This window comes from Gavia stellata, chromosome 2, assembly GCF_030936135.1.
Source record: "Gavia stellata isolate bGavSte3 chromosome 2, bGavSte3.hap2, whole genome shotgun sequence".
NCBI lineage: Eukaryota > Metazoa > Chordata > Aves > Gaviiformes > Gaviidae > Gavia > Gavia stellata.
In genome coordinates, this window is record NC_082595.1 from 7,770,538 (window position 1) to 7,795,212 (window position 24,675).

The window sequence follows — 24,675 nt, forward strand, 5'->3', positions numbered from 1 at the left end:
TAATGAGATGCCAACTCTCGCTGAACAGCTCTACAGCTGTCTAGCCTTCAGAAGCTGGGATAACCATATGTCAAACTTCTGTGGTTTTGCCACTTGATATTTTGGGTGTATGCCTTCATTTGTGATAATAAATATCAGGCCACAAACTAATGTCTCCTCAGATATCTAATATGTTTTACACTCAAAACAGCTTGAAAAACTAAACATTTCTGCTGTTAGCTTTGAGTTCTCCTCAAAGAATTACGCTACAATATATACCAGATGAATAGGCTAGGGATAACACAACCATTGCCAGTTGTTGGGATGGGTTTCTCTGCCATTTTGTATGTATATTTTTTATCCTGCAGTATACACAAAGTTCAAATCCCTTCCCCTCCTCAATGCCTTCGTTAGGAAAATCTAAATCCACTGTCCTACTGATTTCAATGCTTAAGACTGAAAATTTGAAAGTCGCTCCTAATCGTATCTTGCATAAAAGCAGGTACAAAGAAAGGTTTGTACGTAAGACATCTGTAGAAACAGACAGAATAGTACTATGTATTTTAAGTATCAATTAATAGGCCCCAAGACATTTTCTTCACATAGCAAATGGGGAAATACGATAGGAAAGTTAAACAAACGACACAGCATCAGACAGCCAGTCTGGAACAGTGAAGGCAGCAGAATTCAACTCCAGCCTCTCATTTAGAACACCTTAATCACAACGCACTTCCTTCTGTACGCATGTGCTTATATAGAATGTATTCTTATGTATGTTAGCTTCTGCACCTTCACAACCAAACAAATAATTAGTAGAAATTGCTGTAGCTTAAACAAAGCCAGTACTGTTACGCTGACAGATGTCTTCCTCTTAGGTGTGTACCGTAACAGTACCAAATTTTGGAAGGGCTTTTGTTTGACCCTTTACAGACCTGAGGAATTAGCCTTATAGCTGACTAAACCCACAGGATGTGGGTTTTACCCGTCTCTTAGCTTATAAAGAACTTCAGACTGGCAATGGGAAAAACATATATACACATACATATATATATAAAAATAAAAATATAAAAGCCAATCGGTAGGGTGAAGTCTCTCTTTTTACAATTACGTTTCCAGAGTTGTCTCCAATCAAACTAATGCTCCAAGACCAGAACTATCACATTAATGGTTACTTTTCTTTATTATCTACAAAACCTTTTCTGGCCAAAGTAGTAAAGACTCTATAGGAGTCCGATAACTTTACAAGGTGACGGCATTTCTGTGTTTATTGTAAGGCATTTCTATTGCGAATTGCTAACAACTTTTCAAAGTGCAACACTGATTTGGAAATGCAGGCACACTAATACATCAATTGCCATGACTAATGTATAAACTTTTAATGACCTTGGCAAAATCTTTCTTTCATTGGGCAGGTGCCACTATTTTGACTGTACAAAATGTTTTGGAAATATGTTGAAAATTATACATGTTTTGGAAAATATTTCAGGATTTCAGTATAGCAAATGAAGCTATATTAAATGTTTGACATGGAGGAGAAAACACTCCAAAGTTGTGCAAGTCTTTTTCTTTTTTTCCCAAAAAAAAGAGAGATATCCTCCAAGTGTTGTACATTCACAGAATGCTGACTTTTTATCCAAAGTTAAGAAGATAATATTTTATCTTGAATGGTTTTCAGTTTCATTCAGTCACTGTCATCTTGTTTCAGACCACCTCCTTGTTCAATATTGCCCTCTCCATCGCTTTCCTTGTCCCAGTCTTTCATAGATGCTCCCATCATGAAGTCATCACGCAGTATATTCCATTCTGGCCCCTCTTCAGACTTCACTTCACCCTGAATGTTTGAGGGGAGGAGAAGAGGGAACAGGAGAAGATGAGATGAATGTGAAAGGCAGTAAAAGATGGAAGCTCTTCATGCAATCAAAGTAACACCTCTCACACTTTTACAGTTTGCATGGGCAGACCAACCGAGGGCTAGCACTTTATGCAAATGGTACACAGAAATATGCAGGACAATCATCAATGACTTGATGCTAATAAGCAAACTTTTTTTAAACCAACCAATAAAAGAAATACGGAAACAAAACAATTATTCCTCATGGATGAAACAGTCAACCCTGGGCATGGCTTCCTTTATTAAAATCTTTCTTGGCAATCAGAATGGATTCATGATATCATTTATTAACCCCCAGGTGCTGCTTCATTAGAACACTTCTTGGCACATTTCTAAAACACAAATATGGATTTAATAAAGGCTTAACCCCCCCCCCCATTTAATATTTAACATATTCTGCGATATGTGAACCAAATCCCCTTTATGTGGATTATTACCTCACTACCTGGGCTTGTCATATGGTGCAAAGCTGCCTCTAAAAGAAACAAAGGTGATCTATACTCAGCAAGCCAACACCACCTTACTCTGAATTTCCTACCTCTTGAAAGCAGATAAACTGAGGCCACACTATACGAACTGGTGAATAATAAAGAAAAGTGTCAGGAGTGTAGTTTTAGGTTAGCACTGAAAACAGTGCTTGGTTGCAGTTATTCCAAGTGACAGATCATATTTGGGCGGTGCAACAGCCCCATCCTGTGGCAACAGTTTTAAAGAACAGCTTGAAGCTTTTCCTACATTCTTACCGAAGGAAATTACTAAAAACTATTCAATGTACCGAAGAAGGATTTCAGTGGTTCAAGCCTTAGTAGCAAAATACTTCTGAGGAACAACATGGCTCAGTGTCCAGCAGGCAAGCAAAACACTGTCCTATCAAAGTGGAATCAGGGGCACTGAAAAGTAGTAAATGACTTTTGCAGGGTCTTTGAAACAAAGTTAATACAGGCATCTCAGGTGTGCTTTTCCCACTCCCCTGCTCAAAAGGACAGACCTCAACTGACTCACCCTACTTTAACTACCGCCCCCTGATACTGTACAGTGGATGGGGGTCATCTGTTACAGCATCCTCTGGGGATGCAGATTTGCCTACTAGATGCAAAACCCATAGTAAATGTATGATCGCTGTAGACATTTGTTCACGCCTCATCTTTGCCACACATCTAGGAATATGCGATACAGAGAACCACAGCACATTTAAGCTGACGCCCGTCCAATCTTTGCGAGAGAGCAGCACTCAGAATTTAATAGCAGGAGAAATGAGGAATAGAGAATGCAGGTCCATCACTGTAAATCTAATATACCATATCACACCAACATTTGAGTGCAAAAAGTCTGCCAAACAAGATAATTACTTTTAATAGGTAATCAAAGCAGAAATGCTAAATGTGACTTCTCCTGTGGCTCTTTTTGAAAGACTACTCTCACAAAAAAGGGTAACAAGTCTTAACACTTTCCTTACCAAACAGAATCTCCCAGGGCCCAGATCAAAAAAAGAGAAACTCTACAGCTGTTCCTCAAGATGTTTGCACTGTGTTTTGTTTTAAGCTCTGTTTTGGTTTTGGGTTTTTTTTGTCTTCACAGCTGCTCTCATCAATGCCTACTCCTAAGAGTAACTCTCTCATCCCAACAATCCCCCTTTTCCCCAGGGTAGCGCCTCCTAACCACTTTCCACTCTTGCAGCAATTCCCTTCAAATGCTATACCCAGTAAAGCCTGAACCATCTCAGACAGGGTAGTCAATTACCTGGAATTAAAGAGTTACAGATAAGGTAGGTCCCTAGGCAGACCTTGTGATGTTCACATGGGAATCATCTATATTAGTGCAAACGCAGATACTCTGTTCTGGGATGAAAGGAGAGGGTAGCTTCCCCCCCCCGCCCTTAAATATATTCCAGTTGTTTCATACATTTGCTTTCGCAGAGTAGAGAAAGGTCAAAAAGATTACTAAAGTCACCAAGCGTTTTCTTTTTTAATCCCAGACCTTTTATAAATCACTGTTTGAACGCGCCACAGTAGAATTTGAAATACCTAAATGGAAAAATCCCATCTTCCTTACAAAACAAGCCAATTTTCTTTTTTTTTTTTCCCAATAATAATAAAAGCAACAGAGATTCCTTTTTTTTCAGATGCGCAGAACAAGGATTTTTGTTTTGTTTTTTAAACAGCACAGAAGCAGATTATTGTCAGCAATGACAGCAAAAGGCTCAGGGTTTGAAAAGCCTGATGCTCAAATTCATCACAAGCAACTGTTCAGCAACCATTAGCCCTTCTTTCTGGCTATGTCAGGTGAACAACAGGACAAAAGCAGGACCTCAACAAAAGAGGGATGCTGATCCTCCATAGCATTACTCACTATGTAAGGCACCACAAAGGCTGGATAGAGTTTTACAACAAGCCCTAAGGAGAAAGACAGAGGTAGCATGTCCGTGCCTCAAAGATGAAGATTAAATGCTTGAAAGCAAATATTTAATCAATTTTAAGCATGCTCCCAAGTGAAGAAAACCCCGTGCTTAGTATCTTCATTCCTAACCCATTTACTGCTCTATTTTCCCCTCAGAATAAAAACTCCCCACGTCTATTCTATCACAAAACATTCCTGGAGTCTTAAGAAAATATGTAGCAAGACTATTTGTATAATTAACAATTAGTTCAACTGTAACATGGCTTCCCAAATTGCTTTAAGTAAGAATGTTAATACAGAATGTTTTCAATGCCATAATCTGGTTTCATCTAAATAAAACAAAAACGATTCTTGGCACATGGAAAATAAACCAGCTTTCATTCTATACAACCGCTTTTGAACTTCCAGTCAGCTGTTCCTCCACATCTCCCACATTTCACTACAACACTGAAGTCCCCTTTGAACATCCCCAAACAAAAACAAAGCAGGCTATATAAACATGAGTGTGTAATACTACACAGCGGATCATTCAGCCAGGCAAAGAGTGAAAAGGTCTGGCGTTGCTTTTTTTCCCTCTCCTTTTTTATACATACATTTGAATGGGTTTGGTTTTTGCCTGAAGGTGTGGCAACCTATTTCAAAACGTCTGAGCGGCAGCAGTTAGTAAAATACCTCAGGAGTCACTGGCACATGGTGATGCGCTTGTTATCATGAGCTGAAATAAGACAGACCAAAACGCGCAGTGTGGTTACTCTAGTGCAGATACTTTTTTGCTGGGACAGACCGACAGTCCAGTTGAAAAGACATCATATAAATAAAACAAATGCCATCCATCTTGCCTGCTTGGTGTGCCACCTAAGCTATCACAGCATTAGCTCAAGTCTGACACAAGTAGGGTTCTGTAGTGGGGACATACTTCCCAAACTAATTCTGGTTTGAAGACATACCCTCTAAAATCTGCACCAGGACAAGATGAACTGAAATTCTTAGCCAAGTCCTAATAAAACCACCCACCCAAGCTTAGGTCTGTCACCTAGAGCAAAGAGCCATCCCTTGCAGGATCCGGGCTGGAATTGCCTCCTGGATACTTTTAGAGGAATTGGTCTATGAAAGCCCCACGGCATCAGCAGCAGCTATATGATCAAGACCAAGATACAAATCTCCCTGTTTTGGTTCATTTCTTTACCACTGCAGAAATTCTGAGCTATGTAATTCATTCTTGGTAAATGACACTGCAGTAAGTATCTTCAACTGAGACCTGCCAAACTCAACACTGGAGTTGTGGCAGACTGCACTGCCACTCAGGTAGCAGATCGATCCTCTCTACCCCTTCTGAAGTTGTCAGAAGCAGCAGCAGGATACTTGAAACTGCACGTAGCTGCTTCAGTCTGCAAATGAGTTCCTCAGCTCAAAGCCTGTTCCCTTTGAAAGCTTAAGGGAATTAAGTTCAGCCTGTCTAAGTCACAGGACATTGTCAATTTTCATCTGTTGCTTTACTGGTACAGCAACATCCTAAAACCAGAGCAGGAAAGTTTGCCAGAGCTTTTCAGAACCCTACGCATAAGCAGACCAAAGTCCCATAATGCTTATTGGTAAGTAACAGCATTAAAAGATACGTCTTGAAATCAGAGTGCACAAAGTAAAGACAGCATTTCACTCCACTTTCCACCAGCTCGTGTCACTTGAACATACCCCAGTTTCTGCATCTGCAAAACAGCAAACACACCTACATCACCACAGAGATTCCCCTACAGCCTGCGTCCAGAAGACAGTAACTGTAGGGAATTAACAAATGAACGTTTTTCAGACCTAGGAATTGCAGTCAGCACACTGGGCTCCCACGCCTTTGCTCTGTGTACAAGATGAAGTGCCAGAGCTTGCAGGGGCATCTCTCTTTACCATCACATACAATAAAAGTTTATTTGTACTTGTCAAGGAAGGAATTTCTAACTTAAGTATCTCTCAAACAACAACTTTAAGCCCTGAGAAAACAATTCTAACATGTCTAATTAATTTGAACTGCCTCCCCAGGTTTCTCTGCTTTGCTCAAGACAAACATCTAAGACCTTGAAATACAGGGAGGCTTTTGTCATGACGAAGTTCTTAAAAAGCGTAGCTGCCAAAACGCATTCTCACATACATCTGACAATTACCTTCCCTGCCAGCCTGCATCTTGCTCCAAATGACTGCTGCTACTCTGTTTCTCATCCCCAAGCAAGTTGGTTTAAACTTAGCTCAAAAAAACCCCAGCATAGGCATACACTGGGGGGTGTTAAATCTCAATTTAAAAAAAAAAAAAATAAAAAAAATCACTTGGTAGAAGAGGGGGAAGAAATGGAAAACAAAGAACATGAGCATAATCATTTCTCCTAAGTTCATTTTCAGGAATATCCAAGCTCACAGGCTAAGAAAATAACTTTCCTCTAGGCTGGGAAGGAATAAAGAAAACTGCAGCTGAAGTATCTAAAGCAGCAATATAAGCAGAAAACAAAACGTAATGATTTTTAACAGAAAAATGATACTTGGGTTTAATCATCAGTGCTGCTTGCAACTTTATCCGATTTGAATTACAGTGAGATCTTGACTATAAAGGAAGGTTCCTATGTATGCCTGATCCCAAACAGACAAACAACCACAAATCCGGAACTGAGAATATATCCTATACCTCTACGATCTTGAACTTCTGAGCTGAAGACTCACAGCAACTCACTTTGGGAAGCATTTTTGAGCTTGCAGAACATGCGAGCTGCACACAGAAGTCTATTCTGCTGCCGCATAATTCTGCAGAATCATTTCTTCCTTAGGGTGGGAGTCCTTCAGTAGCCATTTGCACCCTCTCTCTGAATGAGACATTAGAGCGACTGAACTGAATTGCCTTAGTATATCTGAAGTGATGCTATACTGCAGATATCAACAGTGGCACAGAAGACTTACTCAGACCACAAGGTCTCTTGTGCACACCAGAATCTGCACTGGCATTTCTAGTAAATAAATCCAAGAATGAAATCTTTTTACAGTGTGTTTTGAAACCTGCTGTTCCTGTTCAAACTTCTCTGCAAGTAATGCACTGGAATTATTACTACAAGCACAACAAATACTGATTTTCCTTTTAAGCACAGCCAGAAGACCACCCAGAGCTTAATGACCTGCATGAGGAATCTCCCCATCCTCACATCCTCCTCTAGGGTTTACTACAACTGGGGATGTGTGAATGAGAAGGAATGCTTTGGGTTGGCTCGCAGAGGCTTAAATATGCCCCAGCCTTAGAGGGGTCAGAACTGAACTACATTATTTCTAAAAACAAGCATTCCTCTGGTCTTAAGCAAAGAAGAAAAATCATTAGCATCATTATTAAATGCTGAGTTGCAAAGAATCACCACAGAAAGAGCTTATAAGAGAACAGATTTCCTCAGCCTTAGTTCATCAGAAACCTCATCGATCAGTATTTCCATCAGAAAAAGCAGAAATATTTTAAGAATTCAAGTGTAACACAGGGCCCTTCTGCATACAGGATGCTCTGGAACTCCTCAGCCCGTGCTGTGCTCCAGCTCCAATAGCAGCCGTCTCGGAAATCCTTCCGCTGCACGAGGAGTTTTACCACACGCTGCTGTAAGGCAATGTCTGGCCATACTGTCATCGAGATTCCCTTTACATGTCTTAATGAGATCATGAACAGCATGGCCATGCTACACCCAGGAGCTACTCACAGAAAATAAAAACTCATCAAATAAAAACTCACCTGAAAATAAGCCTCACCTAATGAAACAATCTTAAGTTACAACATAGGTATGAACTGTTACCTTTACCCATACTAATTCCCCTTGTGGAATATATTCTGTAATTTGTAACTCATGTTCTGCCATTTTGCCTTGTATTTTACAATGTTGTGAATAGCAAGTAATTACATGACTGTCTTTCCAACTGTCAGGCCAAAACACTCCACTGACATAAAAAAGAAAAAAGGTTCACAAGTAAGCATTTTTAAGTAGGTACCTAATAAAAATTAGCTCCAAGTAGACTGCAAATTATTACAGAGAAGATACCTGGAAAGAGAGAAATAACACATTCCCTCTATTAGGTTCTCATGCAACACATCAGGACAGAAAGTTTCCAGACAGTATACTCTTTCAATATGCCATCACTGCTCATTTTCAGTCATGTTTGTTTTCTCCTCCTATAAAAACAAAACTGCTTCATCATCCTCATCTATACGCTTTTACCTTCACATCTGCAATGCCTGTTTATCAGCAGTTATACTACTGACAGTGAAATTACTGGCTACCATACTGGCCGCTATCATCTCAGTATTCACCGGTTACTCCTACCCTTTCTTCATCTGTAAGTCTCCACACAGCTTTCATGTTTCATGTTTCATTTACCTGAGTGATAGGATCCTTAGAGCAAAGACTGCACAGCACCGAGATCAACTAATTCTTGACATAGAGACCCAATGAGTACTGCGGTTGAAAACAACATATGATCAAGACTTCTGTCTTTAAAGCAACACATTGTATACTTTCATTGCTTATCAGACAAAAATTTGCACAGCAAATTACGGTATTCAAAGTACTTGAATCATAATTCTGACTTGGAAAAGAATGCTGTCCATCAGAAAGCATAGCTTTTCATGCTAGCTAATCATGAGCCTCAGGTAACCGGTCTGCAAAATATTGTTCATTTTGGACTAAAAAGGTTACTGGTTAATTACCAAGAGCAAGCTTATACGGACGACTCCTTACCAGCTTCCATCATTATTGCTAAAAGAAAAATAATGAACTGAGAATTTTTCTGTTTGGATGGGATTCAAAATAAAGGAAGAAAGAACTTTTCCAGATACTTAGCATTTCAACCCCGAAAGAAATGCCACACAACTTCTCACAAGCGATAAAAGAGACTTCTCTCCGTCAGCTGGTCCTACATTTCTTTATGTGTATTTCCTGCAGTAATGAAGACATGACGGAATTTAAATATCAGCCTGAACATTGCGCAATCCACAACATCCTTGCTGCAAGTTGCACAGTTCCTGAACCATCAAGTTGTACCTGGAAAATACGCAGGTACAGCAAGAGTGTCTAGTAAAAAGCATCCGGTCAAGACTAAGGCCTTCAATGTTATATCCCTCAGAAGTCAAGTACTAATGTCTTTCAACAGTCTTTCAACTTTAGACAAACATTTTCGAGTCACAACAGATTTTTCTCAGATGTCAACCATTTATGCCAGACCCTTATGCGCTATCTCAGCTGGGTACCTAAAATTTTCTGCAGATTTTTATAAAAGCTTGCCTGTTGGCACAGTAAGGAAACATGCAGGCCCACAGCTGTTTGGAGTATTTTTTGCGCCTTTTTTAGAATAAATTAGCAGCTTGCAGATTTTTGAATAATCTGAATGTGACTCAGATTATTTCCTACAAATGATGCTGAAATGATCCACTGTTTTTCATTATGATTCAGCAAGAGGCATAACAGAGTGACTCCCTAAAGGTTGTCTCAAACAACGAAGGCTACTAACGACCAAGTCCTTCACTTCCAGCACTTAAGAAACCATCTCACAGAGTAGCTGATGAGGAAGAAGTGGGGCTAATAAAAAGCCTTCTCTTCCTGACTCAGGATTTCCACTTACATTTGAGTCCTGAAACAAATACAGGGATCCAAAAAACTAAGAAGCAGGAGCAGGGGGGTTGGGGGGGGGGCGACACACACCAACACAAGGAACTAGCTTTTGTGTATTTTTATTACTGAATATGAAATACTGAAGTTTTTGTGACTACTAAGTAGCTTCTCTGGCTAAACCTCCCTACCCTCATTGCCCCTGCTTTTACTTAAATGGGTTTTGCAACATATCCTAAATGTCTGTAAATCCAAGACTCTTTGATTTTATATTCCTGTAATTTCCCTCACACTGTTGTGGGTGAGTGGCAAACTCATTAAGGAACAGACCATACCCCTCAACACTCCCAGGTGCTTTCTAAAAGCTGTTTAAATCTGGAGAGGGAATATGCAAACTGCCCGTGATCCCAATCCCTTATCTTAGCCATCTGCCTACCCTTCCTCTGCATTTCTGATCCTTCCATCTCCTCCTCCATTTCTGTATGGGTTTTCCCAATGCCAGCAGGTGGAGAAGAAATGACATAGACCACATGCAGAACACTGTCCAGGGTTCAGCAACAAACTGAAAAGAGGTCAGATCCTTCCAAGAAGACAGCTTTAGTATCATTTGTAATAATAGAAAATAGACTTTTTTTAAAACCTACTAAGCTTTCAGTAAATTTCAGAAACACTCATTAAAAACTGGCCAGATTTTCCCATAGAAAAAAAAATACTGAATTCAGCAACCCTCTAACCATTGGAAGCTGGAAGCAGTTTGACCCACCACTCCTGAAGTCTACCAAGATAAACAGATGAGTAGGTGCCCACAGAGGTCATTTATAATACACATCTGCTAGTTCAACACTCTGGAAATCAGAACATTTTATACCTTAATAAAACTTCAAAGTAAGGGAATCCCTTTTCAAGATAATTTCCAATAGAAAATGCTTAGATGGAAGAAACAAACTGGTTCAGATAGACAAGCTCCACCCAATCTTTCTTACTTCCAGAGAACATTTTTTTATATCTAAACATTTCATGAAGTTTTATATTTTTCTCTAAGTACATTGCCCTGCCTGCAAGAGTTACGAACAAAGCCAAAAGTGGAGAGCTGCTTTTACAAGGCTTCCAACTCAATTTACCAGATAAAAGTCTAATAGGATTTGACTTTTCGTGCTTTGAATACTTACAGGAAGATCAAAAGAAGATGTATACCCCAAGTTTTTCAAATGTGGTTGCCTTAGACATAGTTATACTGAAAAAAAAGCCTTGCAACATCTTCTGGGAAAACACAACACCATCATAGTATCCTGTGTGCTAATAATCAAACAGCAAGGCAAGTTAGTCTCAAATATGACAGATGGAGCTGTCTCAGTATTGCCTGACATTTCAATCACAAGTGTTTATATTCCCTTACAAGATTTGTCAGACTTCAACTACTTCATGCTGAAGGCTTTTGTGATGTTTCAACTAAAATCACTTCATCCCTTTTCACAGAAAGATGAACTTAAAATATTTTGGCTACAGCTCTCAGGAGGAAAGAAAGAGACATTTCCTACAGGCATCCATTAAAACCTTGCACCATTCATTCTTTTTTGAACTTAAAAATCAATTAATGACTGTATGTGTTGTATTGAATGTATACAAATGATGTATTTTGGAGCTGGGAACATGTCTTTTGCTATCTCCATGAACATCTTATCTTATCGCTCTCTACAACTACCTGAAAGGGGGTTGCAGAGAGGTGGGTGTTGGTCTCTTCTCCCAAGTGACTAGTGACAGGACTAGAGGAAATGGCCTCAAGTTGCGCCAGGGGAGGTTCAGGCTAGATATTAGGAAAAAGTTCTTTACTGAGAGAGTAGTGAAACATTGGAATAGGCTGCCCAGGGAGGTGGTAGAGTCACCCTCCCTGGAGGTATTCAAGGAGCATGTGGATGTGGCATTGTGGGATGTAGCTTGATGGACATGGTGCTGTGTGGTGTTGGGTGGGTTGGTTTTTGGTGTGTTGTGGCTTGTTGTTGTTGTGTGGTGGTTGTGGGGTTTTTTGGGGTTTTTTTTGTTTGTTTGTTTGTTTTTCCAGGTTGGACTTGATGATCTTACAGGTCTTTTCCAACCGTAGTGATTCTGTGATTCTGTGATCTTCCCAGATCTGGCCAAGTTATAAACATCTGGAGGACTGCCCTCCCCAAACCTGAAATCATCACCCAAGTAGATGCGATAAGCATTTAGTATCTGAATTGTCTTAAATTATCTGTCCTCACAGATCACATACTATCTGCATCTTGGAAGACAGCATTAAACCAGACGGTGCATGACTCATGATGACCAACAGGGAACTGGTCTTTCTATACGAGCAGTTGTCAGAGCTGCTCTCGCATCAGGCACCAGGACGCCAAGCTGCATGCTTGGCCCTCAGGTGCAGAGAGAAAGAACCTGTCAGGAACATAAAACATGAAGAGTATAAAAAAAAAAGCGCTGATGGGAACAGAGTGCAAAAATCACAACCTTTTTCTCTTCCTGACTTCCGATCAAGTATCTGAAAAAGAGAGCAGAAAGGGAAATCTGAGGACAAAAACACAAGAAAAAGGGTGAACCTAGTGAAATACAGCCATCAAACAGCCCTTAATCCTCTTATCTGGAGTTGAACTCGCAGTGTCAAGTTCTTGACATCTATCAATCAAATACACGTTTAAATATTGACAAAGACCTACATTCCCATGTTAACACAGATGTGTGTTACCAGCTATGGCAACAGATAGAGAACTGAGCTTACACATCTTAAACACCTAACCCTGCTGATGACCCAAACTGGCTAAGTCAATACATCTTCCTGTAAAACAGATTTAAAAGTAAAAATATCACCATCAAACGACTTCTGATATTGCACAATGACCCTTTACATTAAAGACCATAAGGAATTTAGTATACAGCAAACTGGTGGCAGGCTGCACTGTATTTATCCCTAAGGATAAAAATTAGAATACAGCATACAATTAGGTAGTCAGCAACCTTTTGGTACAAAACCAAAAAACTACATTAAAAGCATCAGCTCCAAACATATATGAGATGACCTTCAAGAAAGCGTACACACATTTGGGAAAAACATACAAATGCACAATTTGGAAAGTAATCCAAATTAAAGTTCCTGTGCATGTGATGGGAAGACATTTATTAAAACTGGGAGAACACATCTACTCTGGCTGCAGCTGAACTAAATTAATACTTGGCTGCCCCCTCAAATCTGCTGGAATACATGCATGCCTGGTTACTCCTTCAATTAGTTATGTAAAACCAGCACACAACAGCTGTAGTAATAAACTTCTGCTACTCTGTAATGTCATTATCACCTAAGAAAAAACTCTCCTTTTAAAGATTAAGAGGTGTTGATACACCCTACCAAGTTTCTAGAAGTTGTCTATGCCTTCATCTATACTTCAGAAATAAACTATTTCCTACAGCTGGTTGAAGCAATTGTTCAGACTACTGTCCCTCCAAACAGATATATGGATGAAAATAATCCCCCCCGCCCCCCCTTCTGCACTGTGGAAACTGTGGAAAAAAGCAGAACATGCCAATGCCCACTACTTAGGCAGCTGCAAGAAAAAGAAGGCAGATCTGTTTAAAACCTGTGAGAGTGACTAACTTTTAAGCTGGAAAGCACATTTATATTCTCATCTAACTTGAAAAATTGAAGCTCCCGTGCCACTTCGTGTGTCCCAGCAAGAACAGCAGTCAAAGTCAGAAGTGTGTTATTCCTTCTGCCCTTGAACAGTCTTCAAACTACTGCTTATAATTGAAGTATTTATGAACATTAAAAGTCTTATGAACGAAAGAAAAATCTATAGCAAACCTGACTCTAATCACTGTGTTTACAAACTCCTTACCAAACACTAGGAGCATTTATAAAATACACTTCAGGCAGAAGGTACTTTTCTGGAAAAGCGTTTTATTTCAAGTCTCATATGAGCAATAGCTGATATGAAATAGCACTTGTATTCTTCTCTGCTCATTTTCCTTCCCATTAATAAATTATTCTAGAACAGGTACAATGCACCATTTTTTCCAGATGCCATCACAATGCAGGAAGCAAATTGTACCTCCAAGTCATGTAGAAAAATTACCTTGCAGAATTTGGATCATGGTTACTGAAGCAGACCAGGAAATCCTGCTCTCGCTTCCACCACTGAAATGCTCTGCAACAGATCTGGTGTGAGAAAACTTATGAGTTGAGGCAAACATATGTGATTCAGAAAACCGTGCTACAAAGGCCTAATTCAAAATTAAAGGTTGATGAGTGCAGGTTATGCTTGTCACGAAGAGTATTCGTAATTTTTATGCCAATTATTTATACATCACTAGAAAATGTTTTACCACCCAGTAATGCTTTATGGGAAGTAGCGAAAAGTCAAGACCAGAACTGCTGGTACTGAGCTACCCTCTGTAACTGACATGCAGCAAGGAAGAAGAATTAAGGCTGCTCCACGAATGTTAATTCCGAATTTGTTTTCTTACAACTACGATTTCAAGACCTCATGTAATTCACTACATCAACCAACATGTCTGTGCAACTCCAAGAGATCAGAAACTTCACTCAATCCTGGAAGCAAAGGTACTTCCCTAATTCATAATCCTAACAGCACCCAGAAATTTGTTAAGGACCTAAAGAAAACAAAGGAATCCTGCAAGGAATCCTTTACTGCCACTACCTACTTCTGCATTTGTTTATAGACATAAAGATGACTTCAGCCTCTAGGGCTGGAAAGACAGCATCTCCGATACGCACCTTTTTTAAACTGCAGTTTAATGATGTTTCTTATAGTATCTTACAGGTGGGAAGCTGCAAGATACAACCAACACACACTGAAATGAAAACCCGGTCTGTAAGGATTGTGTTGAACAAGATTGAAAGCTCTCATATCTCCCAATAAATGCTTCCAAAAAAACCCTACCCAAACAACAAACAGGCGGGATTTTTTAACAAAAGAATATTATTACATTTTTCTCCCACTTTGCAAGGCTTTCAGATAAGGTTGTGAGGGGAGGGAAATTAGATGATCTTACCCAGAGGCAAGCATCATGTACAGTACCTTGGAAAAAAAACAGGGAAAAATATTACACAAGTCAGCTGGCTCAGCAAGGATTAAGAAATACCTTGATAAACAGCTAATGATATGAAAGGCAAAGCTTTTGGCTCCAGCTCAGAAAAGTAATTACTCCCATCTGGGCATACAAAACCCAAAGAAGGGCTACAGTTTCACATGGCACAGGAAAATTTTCACAGCCTTACAGCCTTTTTTTCCACAGCTACATTGGGTGGGTGCACACCAAGTAATATTCAGGCCAATGGCTAAAAGTATACAAGACTATAAATGACATTCTCACAGGGCACAGGTTACCTGTCCTTCCCATCAATGCACGAAGCCAATGGAAATAGAGAACAAACTCCTTAAAGTGGTTGTGCTACCGTGAAATCCCACCATTACAGATGGGCCTTTACGGAGCATTTAATTTCTTTTTCTCACGCATACATACACCTGACTAACACAACAGAGCTTTATAAGGGGTTTCTTCAACAACCCCTGACATCTGGAAGAAACCACCAAACTTTCAAAAATATGCCAGCAAATCTTGCATTCAAAAACCACTGTAGAGTAAGAAGAAGCATTTGCCCATTCTCACAAATATAGTCAAGTCTCCTTTCACAGCACAAGGCTTGAGTCAAGAAATGTTTGCTTTCACTGGGAGAACTTTATTCTGCTATTTTTCTTGCTGACTGCTTGTTTTATGTGGGTGGGGTAGTGTTTTTATTGCTCTGGACTGCATTTAATTGATGGCAGAGTGCCTGGAGTTTGGGATTGGCACCTCTTCCATTGTTTTTGTTGAGATAAATAAATATATTTCCCCCCTCTTTTTTAAAAATTAAATACATGCCATATTTTCACTTGCTAAAAAACAAAGCAGGCTGCTACAAAAAAACCCCCACAAAACAAACAAATAAAAGCTTTCAGATGGCATAAACAATCTACCGAATTCCTGCTTCAAGGAATTCACCACCCAAAAGCCTCATCCCTGCTTACTACCCTCTGAAAAACCCTCAAAGATCAAGAAGCAGAGATACGACAGTGGAGGCCGGCAGTACTGTGCAGTGGCTAAACATCTGTGTAATTCTGAGGAGGACACTGAAGATCAGATTTTGACCTCAACCTCAAGCATCAACAACTACGAGGATGGGAGCCTGCTAAACAGGTAAGGTATGTTCTCAAGAGAGAATAAGGCAGATTAAGAACAGCTTGAAAACGAGTTATTAAAGCGTTTGGTTCAGCACTGAATGGAGAGTCACTGAAGAAAACGCAACAAGGGAGGGAGGGAAGTGGTGGTCTATCCAGGCTATTCAAACAAAACAACTAAAAAACCCGATGCCCTTCCGCAAACAAAAAACCCCAAACCTACAAGTATAGCCTTGTATTAATGAAAAACTCCAAAATCTGAAGTTTCACAAGTAATGCGAAAGCAGCACCTGTATCAACGTTCAAAACTGACACTAACCAGCCAGCATCTAAAGCATCTCCAGAGCACTTCAATGGAAATATGCTGTTACTGATGCTGCCAAAATAAGACTTTTTTTTATAGTATAGAAAGATTTGCAATCTATGTTTTCTGACCTAGTAATTAGAAAATTGCCCTGCTACAATCCGACACAAAGGAAAAAGGTCCTAGTTTTTGCTCAGCTATTGATTCAATGCCTACCACAATAGTAGTTGGCACTGCTATCATTCTGATGTTGTTCTGCTATTCCAGGGGAGGAAGAAAAAAAAAAAAAAAAACAAAAAGGAAAAAACCACACACACGCACGCCCCCCCACCCAAACAAGCAAGCTGGAATTATTTAAGGAGAAATAAAGTGTCAGCACCAAGCTAAATTGTTCTCATTATCGAAAGAATTTAAAAAATACTTTAATATTACACTTGCATGAACACTGTATGAGCTCCTCATGCCAGGCAGTGTTTCAGCATGCTCCCCAAGTGCACACAAACAAAAAACATATGACAAACTGTTGTCTCCCAACTGATTAAAGTATTTCTTCCTGGCACAGAAAAGCACTTAGTTAACTGCTCTAAGTCTGGGCCAACAGAAGTATTCCACCCACTACCAAGCACAAAGTTCAAACCTGAACACAAATACACTTCAAAAACGTGCAGCTTCTGAAATACGAGAAAGAGTATGTCTGAGCAACTTGTTTTCAACCCTGAGCTACTTGGTGAGTTGAAAGAACCGATAAAGAGTTGGAAGAGTCCAACTACACTGTGTCTCTCTTGAGCATGGTCGGAAGAAGTGGAATGTGTTAAAATTCTTTCCAAAACGTCGTAACAGCAATAAAGCCACATCAGTCTAACACACACACACACACAGAATTACGGAAGGAAAAGTCTACATACAATGTTTAGTATGTCTCAATTTCTTTGTGTTGCGGTATTCACTTGTATGGCAAAGCCCTTCAGTTCCAGATACCATAATCATCCAGAGCAAATTAGTCTGAAATGCCCAAAACTGTGGGTACACAAGTAGTACAGTCTAATATACCATGAAGAGCCCCCATGCCTTTAACAATTTTAAAGAGCTGATAACTACTATTGGCCAAATTCCAAATGTCACAACCCACTAAAATCTAGCAGTTTGTTCCATGGTTGGTGCAAAATCCAAGATGAAATCCCATTTTTCATATTCTTTTTTTAAACACACAGCTAAAACAAGTTATTTGTACACAAGGCTTGGTGTCTTATTAGAAGAGCTTCCAGTGTTTTGAACCTTGATGCTCAAAACACACGGAAAAATAGGCTAAGAGCTACTTGCTCCCTTCCTACGTAGTCTCAAAAAAACCCAGGCACTCGGACCACAGCTGTTCTGAAGAGCAGGCACATTAATGGACAGTAATTATACTGCGAAGGTATCTTGTATGCATTTTTTTCTCCCAGGTGAAGCCTACCTGTTTACTTTTTGTGGCCTTTCCAGCAGGATTCTTGCCTCCTTTAGCACCCTCCATGTTTCTTAAAACATCGATGAAATCTTTCTTTGAAACAGATGACAGCAGTTTAGCACGCTGCCTGTCAGAGCTCCCAGCTTTCTTCACCTTCTCATCAACGTTCTTCTGGTGCGTCCTGACAGCATTAAATAATTGTACAACACCTCTGGTATGGGGAAAAAAAAACAAACAACAAAGCAAAACAAAGTTTTTAACTCAACTTCCCTTTACAGAAATGAACCTTCTACAAAACCAACTCATCAGTGCAGATGCTGGATGGCTTCTAGCTCCCCAAAACGGTTACTTAGAACGTCAATTCAGTTAAGACATTACATTTACTACGACGTAAGAGACTTTCAATTTTCACTCTTCCTTCACACTTATTGCTAGGAACCAGTAACAAACAAATCCACAAATAACTATTTAGACCCCAAAGTAAGCATGGTAACATGGCACTGAGATCAGTGCAAGAGCACGTTTCATCCCCAGCAGCTAAAGTAGGGGGACAAGGCAGAGGAATGAGTGAGGAGACAGATACAGACAGCACATCAAGGTATTCAGCTAGTTCTGCGACACCAAACTACTGCCACGCAGAACAGGCAACTGAACTTAACAGCCATGGATCTGGTGAATCCTCTGCGGAGAAGGAAAAAACAGAGCAGCAGAAACAACGGTTCTGCATTTTTAAAGCATTAAATTAACAAAATGAGGGGATCCAACAAAGCACTTTTGTTAAGCAAATATTACGTTCTCATCTAAATTTTTACTCTTTCATAATGCTTCTGAAATCTTTTGTTGAACTTGATACCGTACAACACAGACCTGTATATAAATCACTCAGCTGCTGCTAGTCACTTAAGAGTTCAATCTGATTGGAAACAGATTACCTGTGCAGGCCTTTTCTTCCCCTTTTCCTCCTCTTTTCGATATACATATATTTAAGGAAAGCATTGAAAAAACTCTTACCTTGTGGCAATTCTCTGAAGATTTCTTTCTCTGTCTCGGTCTTTGACAACATCTGGCTTCACTCGGCACATCATTTCCCACTCCCGCTTTTTATCGAGCTGTGTTATAAATATTGTTACGTGAAACAACATGGAGCATTTGAGAATGCAGCATACTTGATAGAGTATGTAGCAGGAGGAAAGAAAAAGATAAATCAACAAAGCTCAGTTTGGTTTGAGGGTAAGGAGAGTTCCATTATGGGGCTGGACAACAGGTCTGAGGCAAGTCTCTTGCATTGACACACCAGGGGCCACAGTCAAATCTCCAAGAGTCACTTGCCTTCTGTAGCAAAAACTAGAAAAGCGTCGCACCAGAGGGATGCCTCTGGCTCAAGACAAACAAAAAGAGACTAGAGAACTCAAAATGCTTTCACACTGACTGCTGCAGACAAGGAAATTGTTCAAGACAACTTTCAACTCCAAGACTTCACAAGCGGATCACAGAGAAGTTCATACATAATAAAATCCTGGGTCTATCAAGACAGACATGTCGCATTTTGAGCCTTGGCATTTGACTTTCCCCGCTGAATTAATCACGGTACAGCTTTGTGACTGACAGTAACGCATGGCAAAGACTACAATGGGCAGAACTCAAACACCAGAAAGAGCATCAAGTGCCCACCGGAGAAAAACTCCTGTGTACAACACTGATTTTTTTTTTTTTTTTTTTTTTTTTTTGAGGCTCTCTGTTTCAAAACCAAACTGATCCACTTTCCCATTATCAGGGACCACAACACCAGCAGCTTTATTTCTGCTACAATAGGAGAACACTATATTTCCCCAGCCTCTGCTTCAGGAGTAAGATAGTGAATTTCCCCCCCCCCCCCTTTTAACAATTTAAAAGTGTTCTAGGCCTGGTGATGTTGCATTAAGTCCGGTTTATGCAAGAATTCTTTCATGGAATTTCAGAGCCCTTATCTTTATAATTCCAGGCAGACTACTATGAATTTCTGCATTTATGATCATGTTTGGGCCTTTTATCAAGAGAGCTGCCCTATTCTAGCTTCCATCAGCAAGAAATTAATACAGAGCAGACTGTCTTCAAGTTTTTTTAAGGGTAAACAAGTCAATTTGGGGACCTGCAGCCCACCTCTGCTTTGCAGTACTCCCACATATTTACTAGATGAGAACAGGTATTTAGGACAGCCATACCTGAGCAGATGCCATACGGAAGCTCTCTGTATTTAAAAGGCAGGCCGTGGCCTAACCACGGCATGTCCCAGACTGTCAGATGGATAACCTGGTTATCCCAGTGAAACAGAACTGGTAAGATAAGACATTAGAACTATTAAAGTATTTTTAGCCTGAAGGTAAATCAATCACAGCCTGGAATTAAAAGTTCCACTAAAGACACACAAACAAATGACTTAATTGCCAACATACTTTTGTTTTCTTCCTAACAGTTTCAGAACCAGAAGCAATTTAGGGCACGGATACTGTAATAGGAAACTCCTACCAGAAAAATCATTGAGGGGAGCAAACAATGATTCACAACCACATCAATGATTACTGTAATCTCAATCTAGATGCCTTTGATTTTAGAAGTCACAGCAGAATTTAAATGAAAGCAGTTTTCTCTCTCTCCTTTCCACTTTCAATGAGAGATAACGATTTCAACTTGTAATGCCGACAAAGTGAATTATACCCCAAATTAACAACAGCCATTAGAAAACTAAGCTTAAAGGAGCTGCTTTCACCCTCTCAACAACAAAAACCACTTTAAGCTGACAGACTGGAACAGTCCTGCTGCCAAAGATCAGCCTGCCTGATGGCCCAGAAAACGCAGTAAGGGAAAAAGCCCTACAGCATGGAAAGTAAGAAAATTGAAGCTACTTGAGATCACCGTGGAAGAGAGATTCCAAAACTGAGAGTGTCTCAAAGCACTCTCCCAAATCCCCACTGGGGGAATCTTGCATGCATCCCTATCTGACTGTGATCACACAATGAAATACTGCATCTTTTTCTCACCTTCATCCTCTTCTCCAGCCTTTCTTGTTTTTCCTTTTCTCTCTCCTTCTCCAGTTTTTTATTCTTGGCCAAGATGGTGGACTTATTTTGTGGAATCTTTTTGTTGAGCACTTTTGCCATGGCATCTGCCCAGCCTGCACCCGGGCCAGCTTTGGAGCTTGTTGCCTCTTCAACCGCATTGCCAAGGGCTGCCGTTTCGTCTTCATCATCACCATCCAGGGCTTCACCTCCTGAAGAGTAGCTGTCTTCTGGAAGTCCTGAGCTTAACTCAGAATCTAGGGGTAAAAAAAAGGGACAAAAAAAAATATCAGGAGTTCTGTTTCTAGTAAGGATCCATCACTACCGTAATTTGCTCCATATGTAAATGTTAGCCAAGTTCAGGGCCATGTACTGCTTGCTGTTACAATTAATTACTCAAGCAGGCATACACCACCGTAACAAATTTATTAGAAAGTATCCAGTGCAAGTGCTTGCTCATTTCAGTGATGATTTAAAGTGGTTTCAAAGGTTGGGTAAAAGGGAAAAGGCAGCCTTGGATATTTATTATTAGATTAATGAATATTTTGATATTTAGGAGTGATAAGTTTTGAGAAAAAACAGTATTTTCCAGTTCAAAAATTCTAAGTGCATATACACGCACGTGTGTATGTATAGATGTACATACATACAAACTGCAACAGTGACATCTAGTGTTTAAATGCAAACAGCCACAGGGATTAAATTGAAGGTAGGGGGGCATTTTTTACATGAAAGCAGAATCTGCTCAAGGAAAATAATGCCAGCAAAAACGTGATTACCTAAGCACAATGAACACAGAGGGGAGACTGCTTTGTGAAACACAGACTCAAGACAGTTGTCAGGTAGCTCAAAAGAAACCAGAGACACTGCGCTTTCCTGGTATAAGTAACTGCTGAAGTTCTTGACACACAAATAAAACACCCCCAAATTCAATTTTCCTTACCCTATGCCCCCTTCAAAACAAAAAAGAAGGAATTAAAGTTCAAATACTGATGTTTGGAATCAAGCAACAGCAAGACAGGAGAGAACAGCCAACTAGACACAAATCAAACACATGAAGAACCTACCACTTCCCTCATCAGTCTGCTCAGTGGGTCAAATAACGAAAATAAAGTCATTAACAGTGCGGATGATTAACTAGAATGAAACGGGCTTTAAGTTTAGGGTGTGCTAAAACACATTCGTTTATTTCAGTGGGCCCACTTTATCACGTAAGGAATATCAGAGCATACAAGTGTCCTGCCACTATTAACTATCATTCCACTAATACTTGTGCCACACAAAAGTTTTAATTAATTATCTTATATACAACTTCCAAGGATGCAAATCAAGTGCTGGACAGAAGGAGGCTGGTTTCTGACACCTCTGCGGTCCAGCCAGCAAGGGGACAACTCCCCACCAACTCTGATACAGCAGGTGACTGGCTTTCATCCATCTACCACTCTCACACTACTTTAAATAAAAAAGTATTTTAAAATCACAATGTTAATGTACTACTGAGCCGAGTGCTTTACTTTGCAAGCACTACTATATCCTGTGAACTAACTTTATCAACCAAATTATTAAGAGAATGAAGTCAGGACTGCTTCACAAGATCCGTTTTCCGTAAAACCATGCAGACAGCTATTAAAGATATTCCTTATTAATCAATTGCCTATTTAATTACTTAACAAACATAAACATACGCTCTGTTGTCCGACTAACTCATTATTCTGCCTTCTCCATGTGACTTTTTGAACCACCAAAAAAACCCAACGTAGCAGCAAAACAGTGGTGTTAACCAATTTAAAACAAAGCCTCTAATGCCAAGGCATATTTAGAGGCTGAGAGAGCATTTAGTTATTATCATGGAAAGGAGCAAGATTATATGTTTACATCACAAATGTGGAAGAGAAATACTTACTGAATACTTGCTCATTATCTGTATCAGTATGATTTTTACTACCACCAAGGTGAACACAGTGTTGTGTCACACTCCATGCAGGATAAATTAAGGGGTGTGTGTTTTGTTTTTTTTTTTTTTCAACAGTCCTTACTATAAATTGGAAATTTGGAAGTGGCAAATTTGTTCAACACATTCAGAAACTACTAAAGGCATCCTTTTTATGATATCAGTCCATCTCCATATCCTGATTTCCAAATTTTTTAAAAAATTTCAAACCATTGCACGTAAAGAAATAGGTGCATCACCACATCCTGGTTCCGACATGTAAAAGAATTTGTCAAGTTTTCACCCCTAAGCCTTATTCATGCTAGAATATTGCTATCTACTTTTTAAACAAGGAATTAACCCCTACTTGCAACTTTTTATATATACAAAACCTAACAGCTATCAAAAGTCCAGACCTGAATTCCACACACTGCTTAGGACCAATTTCCACAGTTAGGCGTAAAAAATGGACCAGACTTATAAAAAGGAAAATTGTAAAAGCATGTATTAGCCTCCTTTACATAATATTTTCTGCCAATAAAATAATACTAGGTAATACCAACAACATTTTGCTTTCAACAATTACAGAAAGATGAACGCAGCTTCAACAACCAGCCATGACTTATTCTTTAATACATCAGAGGATCTGTCAACAGCATGAGATAAAGCAGAGGTATTTCAAACTAATTTAAACTAGATTATCAGAAGTAGGACCTGGGGCTCTGTTCTGAATGGCAGATTGAAGTCTGACATAGATTTAATATGAAAAGTCCTAATTGGGGGGTGGGGGGGGAATACACGTATACAAAACCATACTTTATTCTTCCAAATTTGCTCAGGGATCTATGTGTAGGCACATACAGTTAAAAATAGCAATCATTCAGAAATGAGCCCTGAAAGAAGCTGCCACACAACTCTTCCCCTTGGGTTCAGTTTGGACCCTCAAACCAAACAGAACTGCTGCGAGCTACAGCTCCAAATGGCCACAAACCTGATTCCTCCCAAAATAAAGACAAAAACCAATCCAATTACATGATATAATTAAAAAGCGATCACAACTAGTTAGGTGTGTCCTCACAACACACGAAAAAGCAAGAATGAGTGGAGAACCGTGTATAAGGGATGGAGTACGAGTGTGTTTATACTCTGTGCTCTCCTGGTGGATGACTGTAATCGGCGTATCTCTCGGGTTTCCTTCGGAGCAGGAAGCAGATCCGCGCCTCGTACAGACAGACAGACACACCCACCGCCCATCGCACCCCGGAGCTCGTCCAGCTCTGCCCAATCACCCTTCCCCTCCCCCAAGGAAGAGGTACCCTAGAGACACGCGGCAGCGAAAGTTATTTTGGTGGGCCCCGGGAATAAAGAACTGCTGTCGGTAATCCGCGGGCGACGTAGAGAAAACCAGAAAACCCAAAAGCGACGGCGCCGGGAGGGCCGGGCCGGGAGGGCCGGGCCGGGAGGGCCGGGCCGGCAGGCAGAGCGCAGGCACGACCCCAGGCACCGCGGGAAAGCCCCCCGCACGGAGCCCCGCCGGCAGACCCCGCGCCCCGCTGCCTCCGCCCCACCGCCAAGGGGCTTCGCCAGGCGGCTGGGCCGGGGCCTTAGCTCCCGCCGCCCCACGCCAACCGGCTCCAGCCCTCGGCCCAGGCTCCGGAGGGGAGGAAGGAGGAGCTCGGGCCCACCGGCGGGCCCGGACAAGGCAGAGAGAAGAGGCTGCGGGGGCCGGGAAGGCCTTAGAAGCCCCTCTGAGCAAAGAGGGACAGAAACCCTTTCCCACTCCCCACCCCGCTCCCGTCAGGGAAGCGGTGCCCGTTACCGCTGTCCGCCTCCTCGCCCACCGCAGCCCCGTGTCCACGTGGGCCCTCCACGGCGGCCGCCAT

The 24,675-nt window shown here is 40.6% G+C and overlaps 1 protein-coding gene across 1 annotated transcript; it reads right to left on the bottom strand.

The window, feature by feature from the left end:
- Positions 1–1,135: 1,135 nt before the first annotated feature.
- Positions 1,136–24,675, bottom strand: RRP15 (ribosomal RNA processing 15 homolog). The gene is made up of 5 exons (XM_059835522.1): positions 24,612–24,675; positions 20,845–21,119; positions 18,839–18,936; positions 17,837–18,038; positions 1,136–1,810 (listed from the first exon to the last, which is right to left on the bottom strand). Exons 1-5 carry the CDS (start codon positions 24,673–24,675, stop codon positions 1,661–1,663), a joined length of 789 nt encoding a protein of 262 aa, XP_059691505.1. The 3' UTR covers positions 1,136–1,660.

Bases quoted from the DNA above. Each gene is read 5' to 3' on its own strand.
- RRP15 (XM_059835522.1), bottom strand. From the start codon at position 24,675: ATGGCGGCCGCCGTGGAGGGCCCACGTGGACACGGGGCTGCGGTGGGC. The intron at 21,120-24,611 runs GTAACGGGCACC...TTTTACCCCTAG, and splicing joins GGGCGAGGAGGCGGACAGCG to ATTCTGAGTTAAGCTCAGGA. The intron at 18,937-20,844 runs GTGAGAAAAAGA...TTTATAACACAG, and splicing joins GGCTGGAGAAGAGGATGAAG to CTCGATAAAAAGCGGGAGTG.